The 13,646-nt window shown below is 38.7% G+C and overlaps 1 protein-coding gene across 1 annotated transcript; it reads right to left on the bottom strand.

The window, feature by feature from the left end:
• Positions 1-8,388: 8,388 nt before the first annotated feature.
• LOC122306508 lies at positions 8,389-12,197 on the bottom strand. Its single transcript, XM_043118936.1, has 4 exons — positions 9,637-12,197; positions 9,442-9,529; positions 8,561-9,344; positions 8,389-8,430 (listed from the first exon to the last, which is right to left on the bottom strand). Exons 1-4 carry the CDS (start codon positions 12,195-12,197, stop codon positions 8,423-8,425), a joined length of 3,441 nt encoding a protein of 1,146 aa, XP_042974870.1. The 3' UTR covers positions 8,389-8,422.
• Between the last annotated feature and the right edge of the window lie 1,449 nt (positions 12,198-13,646).

The raw sequence follows: 13,646 nt of genomic DNA on the forward strand, positions 1-13,646 counted from the left end.
TACCTTCTTCTTGACCACTTGATAAATCTAACATCTTCACTTCTCACATAATAAACCATTCCTAAATGCCTTTATTGACCATTGGAGTATGTTCAATTTAAGTTCCCCAATGCCATATCTTCTCAACCACATCATTAAGTCCATGAAAATTGTTCCTATGGAGATTAGTACTGGTGATTCTGATATCCACCACATGCTACACTCCGGTTTGGAACTTGGAATTGAGGTGGTTCAGTATAATTTTAAACTGAATCTAACATTCAAATATTCAACCCTCCAATCACTAAACTAATCTTAACTCAAAATCTCTTTACACGTGAAATTCAAAACTCTTTTCGACTCAATACCTCTTTAAATATGGGACCCACAACCTTTTTAATTTTTCATAAATACATCTAAACTCATCTTAACATCCAAACGTATCAAACTTATCTCAGGTTGCACTACTTCCTGCTTGATCGAGAGGCCATAGACAATTAGACCAGCCCAAATTTTGCTCCAATTCCATTTTGTTATGTTTTTTAATTTTCTCATGTACTTTGTGTATGCTCGTAATTTTTGGGACTAACGGTACTACGCAAACCCCATGAATCCCCTCTGTTTGTATTTATATAAAAATATCTTACATACATATATAGCAAGCTGATTACCAGCTTTCACTACAACATATGCTATTTTTTGCCGCGCTCGATAGTCGCCGTAACAACCACAAAAACTGTGGTTAATATCACTTTTCGGCCGTTTTCACATCGCAGATGAAACGCCAGGATTTAGGCGTGACATCCGCTTCGATACTCGCCGCAGTGATGCCGCCGAAGAATATGGCATCTTCCCGTCGATCTACCTGCCGAGAATGGGGGGCATAGTAACTGTCGCTATTGACAGCAACTCAAGTCGAGCCAGCGCCGCTAAGGGTTTCCGATTTCTTGCGAGCGTGCGTTCGTCGCGGACTAAGGCCACCGCATTCGACGATTTACAAGATGCCGATCGTATCTTCTCGCGACGCGTGTTTCTCGCAGAGAAATCGGACCGGCTCCCAAAGATCGGCGGGCAAACTACGGCTGAAAGACCCAATGGGGGAAGGTGAAAATCTTCCCCAAATTTGCTGCGATTAACGCTCGCTGGTTGCTTGCATCTCAATCGCCGGTGTGAGGTTGCTACATTCAATGGCGGACTGGTTCATCGTGGCCAGAAACAATTTCCGACGATTACCCCCCAACCGATGGTCCGGCGCTAGGTATCAATTTTCTTGGCGACCCTTTTTTTCCCCGATATAATTTTTTTTGCATTTGCTGATCAAAATTGGGTGTAAATTTAATGGAATCGAAAATCGCCCAAATCATAGCTACTTTGAACACTCAAGTTAACTGGAAGTGTTAATTTGGCACTAGTTAAATTTGGACATTTTATCTTGCTATTTTTGCTCCTCCCAATCGATATTGTACGCATGCTATGGATTATTTGAGACTTTATTACCAATCAACTCTGTTTTCTCATATTGGGTTCTGGTTTATATAGGGTTACTTTTCACACACAGTTATGCACGTATATATATCTCATCTTGAACACTGGTCTCGATTGGACATGGTTTTGCAACTCATCAGTTTATATTGTTGTTGTCACATGTGTATATATAAATCTCTATTTATCAACCATGCAAGTATAGAACACCTTCTGAAAATAGCAATATGTCAAGTATCAAACTGCTAGATATTACTTTAAAGTAATGTCAAGTAATTTTGCCTTCAATTTTGTCCATAACTTAGTTTAGCAATGAGAGGGAAATTGTCACAAATACATATCATTTCAACATGCCAGCAGTCATATATACTATAATTCCTTTACAAATACATACCCCACATACAAGCAGGGGGCAGAAATTTGAACACACTGATATTGGGGGTCTGGGTAGCACATCTAAGGTTGGACCACACTACTGGAGGCAAAAAATTGACCTGTTCCAATACACAACAATGGAATAAAGCATCAGTATGTGTAAATATTACTCTGCATAATCCTTTTACTTTTTCAAATTTCACATCTTCATGTGAAATTTCTACTACAATTCAACTGCCAAAACCCATACAAATAACCTCCTTATTGTGTGCTGGGCAACCTTAAAGTCATTTACACATTTATTCCTAAATCAGTTAGAAATTATTCTCATTTTTCCTTCACATCTAAGAAATGAACTTTAAGGTTGAGATTTAAGGTTGTTTACAGTGAATGCACGACTGCAAACATGTGTATCATGGTCCAACCACTGATAGTTATTTGTCATTTTTCATATTCATTTTGTTTGTAGTGGAATTTGATGGATGTTATTTGCTTTTTACCTGACTGTTCACGGAGCCATGCACAGCCTTTCACTCACTACCACCTTGCTAGTGCAGCTCGCTTCTAACATGAACTATCCTTGTAATACAAGATCCCTGTGATGTATATATAACCAATGTAGAGGGTCAGCAAAACTGTGATTGCTACATAATGGCAAAGTAGTTATATTGACATATATCTATTGCACTATACATATTTCTGGTTAGGAAATAATCACATCTGGTGGTCATACAAAGCACTAACCATGCCTAGTTATCATGTAGAAAGGGCAGTAGAGTATAACTTAATCTATGTATGCCAATTGTATATGCAATATCTTTATAATGATAGAGTACAAAATTCTGCTCATATTTTGTCTCATTTATTGCAGCGTGCAGTAGGTAAATAATTTAATCTACCTCATAATCCTCCCAACAACCACCCCAAGAAACTCTATAGGTATTTTAACATTGCAACCCAGCTCTCACAAATAGAGTAAATGGCAAGCTCACTACGGAGCTCCATTTCCATTCAGGGTCGCTTTACCACGTTGTTAAAGTTTACATTTATTACCTGGGGCATAATAAATTAACTCTACCCATGTCTTACAGTATGTATATAGCATTGAGTTAATATAGAGGAAGAAAGCAATTTACCTCCCATGATCCTTGACCCTTCCTAGCTAGCAATATCAGGATAAACCTGACTATAGTCAAAACTGCCCAGTTTACAAAATCAGCATCCCCACCACACCTTCATCAAAAGTACTACTATCCTAAGGTGTAGGTCAAAAGTCAAACAATATATATTTAACTGCTGGCATGCACAAAACAGCAACTAAGGAACTGCACTTTGAGTCTCTCTCTGAGACTCAACTTCTGACATTCGCATGTCAACACGTTGCTCATATTCCCGCATATGCTCCCTCATTGCGGCAAAACCACCTTCAATATCTTCAAGCCTCTTTTGGTAATATTCTGAATTTTTCCTATTTGCTTCATTTTCTTCCGCAAGGCGTTCATATTCCTCATTGCTCACTCCAGCCACTTTAGTTGATTCGGGCATAACAGAGTGGCCCATCCCTCTGTTATACCCGGACCTATGTCCCAATACCTCCCTAAATATGGCTGCTGCTGCTTCATCTGTGCGAGCCTCTGGGTCTTTGGCATTCATCAATTCAACCATCTGATTCTGTGGCCAACACAAGTCAAAACAGCTCCATCATACAACCAATATCATCAATAAACTAAGGTCAAGCTACTATAGTCATAACTTTCTAGAAGCTGAACTTTTCTGAAAAAAATTGAATAGCATATATATCTATGGGTCAACCATTTAGGTACTGTAATAGTGAAAAATTGTGCTCACATAATTTTCTTCTGTGGTTGGTGTGATGAATCTCCCCCTTTTAGTCGACCAATGCACATCTTTGTAAAAATCAATTAGATTCTTGTCCTTCTACATGAATATATAGACATTACAATCACATTATCATACTTTGCGAAATACAAGATTTTATTATTCAACCATAGAAGAAAATGGCTACTGAATATTTCACTCAATACCTTCCTTTCCATTAGTACAACAAACAATGTCCTTCCGCTTGTATGGTTCACCCTTTGTTTACGCTTGTTTTCTTTGTTTTGACTGGACATTTTCTGCCACATGGAATCCAATGAGGCCGAATTGAGCAATGAACAACATAGCTGTTCACTTTGGAATCAGATTGAATTAAGACAAACAATGGACGTTAAGTTTATTGCATATAAATACAGTTTCATTTCCTGAAGAAAACAGCCACATATATAACAATTTTAAGTTGTGAAAACTAGCATGCATAACCACTTTTCAGCCTGTACCTTGAAGTCATCACTACCCCACCGATTGCATAACCATTCCCAAACTGGTTTCTCTACCAACCCACCTCCATTAGCTGCTGCCTCCGCATGTGATGCATAACTCTTGTATTTCAGGTGTAGCTTGTAATGAAATGCGTTATATGCACGAGCAAGCTGGCTTGTGACTGTCCGACGATGATTTTTCTTTGTCCAATCCAAGACAAAGTCAGCCTATCAATGCCATTGTGTTAAAACCCCGTGTGCATGATATGGGTTCTTGGAATGTTACATAAAACTCCTACGTACTGAGCTATTAAATGAAAACATCTTATAATATAAAAGATGAGATGTTGCTATCACTGGCTACTATCTATTAAATGAAAACATCTCATAATATTATCAAGTTCACACTCAAGTTACCAATAAGGCAGTCTCTTATTAAAGCTGAAATCGAGTTACTACATTCTCATCTTATGCTATATAACCCATGCAAGCAAAATGATGCCTTCAAATACCCTAACATTCCACTTTATGTGGTCAGTTCTAATGTGTATTTTCATTCCCCCTTAATTCTTTAACACACACAGCTATGATAAATGTATCTTGTGAAGCTATATATATAGACATGGTCAATATTTTTAACAACATACTCAACCATTACATGTATTATATCAATAATTGTCATTTGGAAACACATACTCGAACACGTTCAATAAGTTCTTCCTTTTCCTTTTCATTCACCGCACTCCAGCTAGCGTGCCTCATTTCTGCATAGTGCTTGACGATCCAGGAGACTCTCGCTGTGTATACAGTTCTATTGTTGCATGAGGGGCCTATCTTTCCATCTTTTATGTCAAGTGGTATCTTGCCATAGTTTCTCATTCTCTCAAAATCTGCCCCCTTTGCCACACCCCTACAACGCTTACTAGTGTTGGGTACTAACACAGCAAATGAAACTGTTAGACTAGAGCATGTATAAATGTTTGTCACCAAATGTTTATAACTAGGAAATAGGATGTGTACATGATAATACTTACCCTCTGCTGGAGAACAAGGAGGCAGCAGCGATGAAGGTATATCTTCTGGACCTTGAGTGGAGTCATCAGAGTCTACTCCAGCTTCATCTCTCAAAGTCCATGCTGCTGGTTGACCCTGTGGGGGTCGTTGTAAAGTTGCAGGTAAAACCCGACCAAATGATCCAGTAGGTATTCCTCTGCCTCTCCCTCTCTGTGTATAAATCATCTTTGCTGCATGCCCCATTATTTGAACATTTTATGTAAGCTTATATAAGTGATGCAAATTTACCCATCTGTAGTTGGAATACCCTTACAACTGACTACTACTTTAAACAATGCTTTCATAATTATATGGTCTCCTTCAGTTTACTAAAGTAGCTAAGTAGTACCCAGCAATGTAAAAAGGCTAGTGTAACAACAATCCTTAGTTTGCAAACATTCAATAAGTTAAGAGGTTGCTTTAATAATGAAATAGGCATAGAACAAGCAGACATTTTGCCCTCTAGTTTATAACGACAAAGGATGGACACAAGATTCTGCAGTTGTGTAACTTCATTTCCACTAGAGCTGTGTATAACCATTATGCTTCCTATATTGCATATGTTTAGAGTAAGAACAACACCATGATGTTTGTGCATGATTTATACTTTAACATGTTCTTGCTAGTATTAAACAAGGTCTGGAAATGCTTTGCCTGAAGTAGTTGTGTAAAACCATAAAAACAAAAGCATGGCACTACCAAGTCATCTTTTGTTGCAGCCAGAATGTTAAGTTTGAGATTTTTCTACCTGGGATAATTTCTGTTGAAGGAGCAAGAGTTGTGCAGCAAAAATCTTCTTGGACAGTTCTCAATGCAAGTACGTGTTTCTGAAGAAATGAAAGTTATCTTTGTATCTTAAGTTAACATTGTTTTCCCGCCTACACTAAACTTTCTCCCGCGCAGGTACACGAGCTGGAAACTGTCTGATCAGCATGGTAGAAGACAGGATATCGGTTGACAGGAGCATGGTGTTTCGTAGCTAGCTCACTCAAACATTCATTAACTGCAGCATGGTCATTCGTACCACTGCTTTCATATGATATCGGTTGAAGAGGCCTTGTTAGAGCATGATTGTCAACCACCTCGCAACTTCAGTCTGCTTACACGTGTTTTCTTCTTTGTCAACCAGTCAATAGCAGAACAATTTATGAATTTTGTCCTATATGTATAAACCCACCGACGGCTGACTTTCAATGCATGGTGTTTGTTTTATATACTTTTTATAAGCAATTAAATGAACAACAAACCTTGTTTTTTGACAAGTTCTAAGGCAAGCCGTGTATTATATTATCAAACGGGGCCATGTTCTATAGGATTTTTTCAAACTATATCCAAGTAAAAATCATAACTGTCTGTTGAATATCCCCATCAGTTGTACGTACAAATCCCATCACGTATATAGTCTGCAGGAAAATTACCACTGAGCATTGGTAATTGACTCCATATTCATGCTATTGGATTAGCCATTAACAAGAAATATACTAATTATCAATGAATATGGTAATATTTTTCTGCTCATATATCTCAATTAACTTAGTATTCATTGAGTGGATATAGGTTATACCGTTCGGAGGAGGTAATTTTAATTACGCTTCTGATATTCAATGTTAGAGCACGTGAAGTATTTTACCTTTGCTAGTATACGGGAGATTAGCAACTTCGGAAATATATAAAAAACACTCACTAACATCAAAAGTACTTCCAGTAGGTATTAAAGAACAATGCTTTCCTTCCATTCTATTCAAATGTGTATACTTGGAACAACATTCCTATGAGAATACACTTGGGATAATAAGATTGAAATAGGTAATACATTCAACATGATCACTAATGTATCATCTTGGCATCCCACTCAATCGTGAGATAATACTTTTACATGAGCAGTAGGTAATTTTTCCCTACTGCTGTTTCCAATATTAATAGCTATATTGGAAACATCCACATATCGGATGAGCAAGTGTTACTTCAGATTGGACTTAATATATACATAGCTATATATAACCTGCTAGCCAAAATGTTTGTACAATGGCATGAAAAATTAATGCACCCATTTGTTTGCTCCCCGTTGTACTGTCAAGATGATTCTATTATAGCTATGATGGCCACACGGCACCTGGAGCATCTGAATAAAGCCACTGCAATGCACCATTTCGGAGGGGGATATAGACAGTATCTGCAATTGAGGAATGGGGAAATGTATGTTACCAAAGTATTATGAGCAACACTGGAAATGAACATGATTTCCAGAGTAATTACCACGTTGGGTTCGTTGACCCAATACCACCAACGTTTTTTACATGGATTTTCTGACAATTAAAAAGCCTTGTATGGTACCCAGTCTGACTGAGATTGTTTTCCTGCAGTTATATCACTCACACTTGGGCTGAAATGCCAAAAATAATTACGCTATTTACGTTACAAGTACCTTAGTTTAAAAAAATATACTATCTGCATAGACAGTACATGTACACAGAATCAGATAACACAGCTGCATGTACCCCAAACACTACATTGGTTTGCTAGGAAAAATGTTAGAGACTACAAAGTAGTTTGGTAAAACTGTTTCACAATATATACGTGAAGTAACACTATTACCTTGCAGTTAATAGTGGGGCAATTGAGGCACTGTGTCCATTTCCAGGGTCACTGTATTGGGGATGCCTAACTGCAGCATGGAAGAATCTACAGCTGCAGAGTCTATTTCCAGACCCACCTTACTGTCAAGATATATTATTCATCTACAAACATTCAGCTGAAAGTACTATGCCATAGTCCAACTCACTGAAATTATAGCTGACACAGTGAGAGAATATCATTTGAAATGGCATATCGGTTTTTACTGGACTGAATTATTAATAACAAAGTTTCACATTTTCCAGCCTTCCCATTATCAAACCCAAGATTGAAAACAGAGTATATTATCAAACCCACCAAAAAAACTGAAGTCCCCATTTCATTAAATAATTACCTGAAGCACTAATACCATTAATGACCTAAATTCAAGCATCCACACCCATGCAAGCAAACATCAGGAAATTGACTGCAATATGATACAACAAAGTGTGGGATATTAGCTTCTACCATACCACACCCATGCAAGCAAACATCGTAAAATTAACTTAATGTATATACTAAAACTGTTGCAAGTACATATATATGCTACGATCAAGACCAGTGGGCATCGCTAGGGATCCGAACATCACTTGGTAGCCTCACTCACCTGGAATCAGCATTAAATAATTGGTCAACTAAGATATGAAATTGCATTAAATATACACAAGAACCAGCATGCCTAATGACTGAAATAAATTCGCCAACAATGTAAAGTTGCATAGTAGATGAATGTTTACCATCGTCAGACGAAGTCCCAGTATCTGTAACAAGATCTTCACTACTACTACTCTCATAATCATCGTTTTCATCTAACTCGTCATCAATGAAGTCATCATCACCGGGAGTGGGTATTGCGTCCCCCAAAACTGTATCACCAGGAACATCGATTGGTTCTACGTCAGTCCTATGCAAGGGAGAACTAATCCCATTATCATCCTCTTCTGGTTCTAACACTGCGTATGATGGTTCGTTCTCTTGAAAAGCAGCGTAGTTCAGATTCTGATCATCATCCTCATCACCTTGTTCGGATGGTATAATTGGAACATCGTACGTGTTTCTACTTGTCACCCTTTGCACGACGGACCAATTACCACGTTTACTATTGTCTTGCAGATAAAATACTTGGGCTGCTTGACAGGCAAGCACGAATGGCTCATCCTTATACCATTTTCTAGAAGTGTTGACACTGGTTATGTGGTCCCCAACATGTATTCCCCTCCTTGCATCACCGACATCAAACCACTCACATCTAAACAAAAATACATGACGCCAACCCATGTATTTTAATTGCAAAATGTCAATCAATACTCCGTAGAAATCGACAGCCTTTGATTGGTGTTCCCCTTTAACAACCACCCCACTATTTTGGGTTCGGCGGTGTTTACCACGAGACTCGGTGTGAAATCTGGTTCCATTACTGATGCAGGCAGAAAAAGAAGAAACCCATGGATCTGGTCCACAAGCTAGTGCATATATGTCATCTGAGACATCGGAAGGATTGGCCGCGCGCAACTCTTGAATCTGTTCATTCACGGTGGGGCAAAAGTATAGAATTACGTTAGTAAACTTATTTGATTAAAACAATTTCTGTGCGCAGACCATGCTATAGAGAACTCACTCGTGTGTGAAACCAAGCTGGAAATTCCCTTTGATGGCTACGGTCTACAGTTGCTGCGTCCATTTCTTTCATCTTCGTATAGTGCTCACTAGAAATCCATAACAACGTTTGTTATATAGAATGGTAATAATAGAAGGAAGAAAGTAGATATTGACGGAAAAGAGCGAATGTAATGGGCAAAATTTAAAGACTTACTCTAGGTACTGACTAATCTCTGCACAATTATTTAGCACATACCACCTTGCCTTATAAAATAGACTCTGATCCAATTTCATGGAGGTAGGGGAGCCGCACGGCCGTATCCTTTGTGAAAAAATAGGGAGGTGAATGGATTCGGTGTGGTTATCTATATCCTTGTTTCGCTCCTGCCGATGATAGACGGTCTCAATATCATGGATATACAAGGAACAGAAGGTCAAGCATTCAAGATGAACATAGGCTTCAGCAATTGAGCCTTCCGGACGAGCCTTGTTTCTGACATAGTGCTTAAATTTTCCAAGATAACGTTCAAAAGGATACATCCACCTATATTGAACTGGCCCAGCAAGGAAAGCTTCACGGGGTAAATGAATGGCAAGGTGCACCATTATATCGAAGAAAGCAGGTGGAAAAATCATCTCTAACTTGCAAAGGATGACAGCAATGTCGGATTGTAGTTGCTTCAATACATCCAATGTTAACGTCCGTGCGCACAAAGCCTTGAAGAAGGAACTGAACTCGGTCAATGCAAGCCGGATATCAGGTCGGAAAAACCCACCGATTGCAACTGGAAGTAATCTTTGCATGAAGACGTGACAGTCATGACTTTTCATTCCTATTATCTTTCCATCACCAACTGAAACACATCTAGAAATGTTCGAGGCAAAACCATCTGGAAATTTAACAGCTGCAAGCCATTCACAAAAACGTCTCCTCTGATGTTTGTCCAGCGTGTAGGACCCAAGCACCATTTTGTACCCACTAGATGAAGGTTGTAGATGTAGTTCCTTTCTTAAACCAAGCTCCATCAAGTCCTTACGTGCATTAACAGTGTCTTTGGTTTTTCCTTCAATATCCAACAACGTACCCAAAATGTTCTCGCATATGTTTTTTTCAATGTGCATGATATCGAGATTATGCCGTAAGGGCAACATCGACCAATAAGGTAATTGGAAGAATATACTTTGTTTAGTCCAATTCAATTCAGCAGGGGTGCGTTTTCTCTTTCTCGCACCTTTCCCAAATTCGACATTGCCAAGTTGCAAGTGTTGATGAAGTACATCATGTCCCATGAGATCGGGAGGAGGCAACCGATGATCATCCCTTCCATTAAATGCACCCTTTTTCTTTCTCCAGGTGTGACTGGATGGCAAGAAGCGTCGATGGCCCATGCAACAGTGTTTTTTTCCATGTTTCAACCACATAGAATCGGTATTCTCGTTGCATAATGGGCAAGCCAACTTTCCCTTTGTGCTCCAGCCAGAAAGGTTGGCATATGCAGGAAAATCATTAATAGTCCACAATAGTGCAGCATGTAAGCGAAACTGACCCTTAGTTAAAGCATCGTACGTATCGACACCATGAACCCATAGCTCTTGTAGTTCATTAACTAAAGGTTGCAAATAAACATCGATGTCATTTCCTGGTGCTTTAGGTCCAGGAATAAGCAAAGATAGCATTAAGTATGGATCTTTCATGCATAACCAAGGAGGTAAGTTGTATGGCACAAGTATCACTGGCCATATGCTATAGGGTTTAGCCAAATTATTATACGGGTTGAACCCATCACTGGCTAGGCCCAGTCTCACGTTGCGAGCATCTTGTGCAAACCAACTGTGGTCTTTATCAAATTGTCTCCACATCTTAGAATCAGCAGGATGTCTTAAAGTACTATGGTCATCAACTCGTTGTTCTCTATGCCATTTCATAGATTTTGCAATATCCTTCGACATAAATAACCTCTGTAACCTTGGAATCAGAGGAAAGTAGCGCAACACCTTTTGGGGAATCTTCCCCTTTTTCCCACTCGTTGACTCCCACCGCGACTCATTGCATTTAGGACAAAATTCTTTGTCCGCATCGTTATTCCAAAAAAGCATGCAGTCATTTGGACAGGCATGTATCTTCACATAACTGAAACCCAACCCACGCTCTAAGCGTCGGGCCTCGTGATATGAGCCAGGTATTTCAATATCTGGAAACGCTGCCTTTAACAGTTCTAAAACCATATTAAATGACTTGATAGTCCAACCACCAACAGTTTTGATATGAAGCAACTTCACTATAAATGAGAGCTTTGAGAACTTCTCGCAACTTGGATAAAGTGGACGTTTTGCATCGTCAAATAATTGGTCAAATGTTTTTGATTGCCCGTCATTGCCGGTTGGCGGGCAAGTCGGCCCATCTTCATGTGGGACACGGGCATGGTCCATGAATGTCCCAGCCCGCGTGTCCTCTAGCATGTCATCCATATCATCAACAAAGTTACGAGTTGGATCAAAGCCATCATCATTACTGTAAGACGAATTCACAAAACAGCTTTCACCCTCCCCATGAAAGATCCAATGTGTATAACTTGGATCAATACCGTTCATGAAGAGATGATCTTCGACTTCATTGATTGATAGGAATAGGTTATTACGGCATCTCCGACATGGACACCTAAAAGTAGTACTTTCAAGTGCATGGGCTCTTGCCATAGTGAGGAGTTTATTAACCCCTTCACTATATTCAGCTGACGTAAACCTATTTGGCACGTGCATCCAGTTCTTGTCCATTTTCACCTATTGTGTGATAATAGGTCATCAATGAAACCATAAACAATAGACTAATGAAGAATATGAACGGGAAAATCAAAACATTAATTTTCCAGGGAAATCATATTTCCAGCATTACGGAGTCACAAGCATATTAGATTATAATATAAAAGTAGACCAACATATTCAATACGATGCACAAACGCTAGTTGAAGTCACCAATGCCCCCTTGCTCACCCTTCACAAGGGGGCAATCAAGAAATTCTGTACCCCTTCCAACTAGATTCTATATGCCTTTAAATTTTGCTTAGTAACAAAGGGCGAGAAAGGGTGAACATTTGGTATTTGATAGATCAAAATATTCTTTATTTTTTCTAGAGTAAAATCTGCTTCCTAGTTTAATATAGACAATCTATTTGTTTCAGGTGTATTTTTAGCAAGGTCTACCATTTCCAAAAGCTTATTAAAGTCCACAAGCAATTATTACTTATTTGTGCCAACAGCAAAAAAAAAAAAAAAAACTGAAATCAAGTTTCAAAAAAGAGCATGGTATTAATAAAAGGCTAGTGTTTTCCTTATTACCCCAGAAACACATACACATCCATAAACGGTGTACCATGTAGCCTAAGGAAGTTGTATTACCAAACACAAGCATTCATCTATCAGCTCTAGTTTATCTCAGGCCATTCAACTTTCCAGGACATGTTGTCTTACATGCTTGAATGTGAAAGGAATTCAGTGGCAATTTAATTGCCAAGTTATAATCAAAAGCGAGGAACTGCTATGCACTATAGATATTTTAGAAACTTTGCTGGAAACCAGTCAACCAAGAAAGGGCCATTCGCGGGGCAGTAAATTTGGATGGTCATCAAACATTCACAAAGTCATAATTATATGGAATTGCTTTAATTACTTTGTTGTCTAAAGTAAGATGGATGTATGGTAAAACTCAATATACTCTAATCAACTAGTATGAAATTAGAGTATAGGCACAATGTTGGACAGCAAACTAGCTTCAGAAAAATAACTTTCCTGAAAAAAATTGACAACAAATGAGATGGGAAAATTAGGTCTATAGCTAGCTATAGTCAAATTTCCTAGAGAGAAGTAGTGAATGGTGGAAACTTCACATACAGTGGAGGAGCTTACCAGTGACTTAGGTGAAAGTACTTCCAGTAGGGTTGAGATCACAGCAGCGGCGACAACGTGTTGTTCAACCAAGGAAGAGAGTATCGGCCAAGCACCCTTTGCAAAAAAAGCCAATTATGTTAAATATATAGTCCGTCAAACAGGAAAACAGCACTATACAAAGCGAATTTGATGGCCCGATATAAACAACAGTTAAAAAAACTATTCACCACGATTTTAATGCCTTTAATATGAAGCAGAATTTTATGGCGATTGCGAATCGCATCAACTAAATCTACATAATGATTTAGTAAGGCACATTCACTAGATATATGCATTCTA

Source organism: Carya illinoinensis, chromosome 4 (genome assembly GCF_018687715.1).
Source record: "Carya illinoinensis cultivar Pawnee chromosome 4, C.illinoinensisPawnee_v1, whole genome shotgun sequence".
Taxonomy (NCBI): domain Eukaryota; kingdom Viridiplantae; phylum Streptophyta; class Magnoliopsida; order Fagales; family Juglandaceae; genus Carya; species Carya illinoinensis.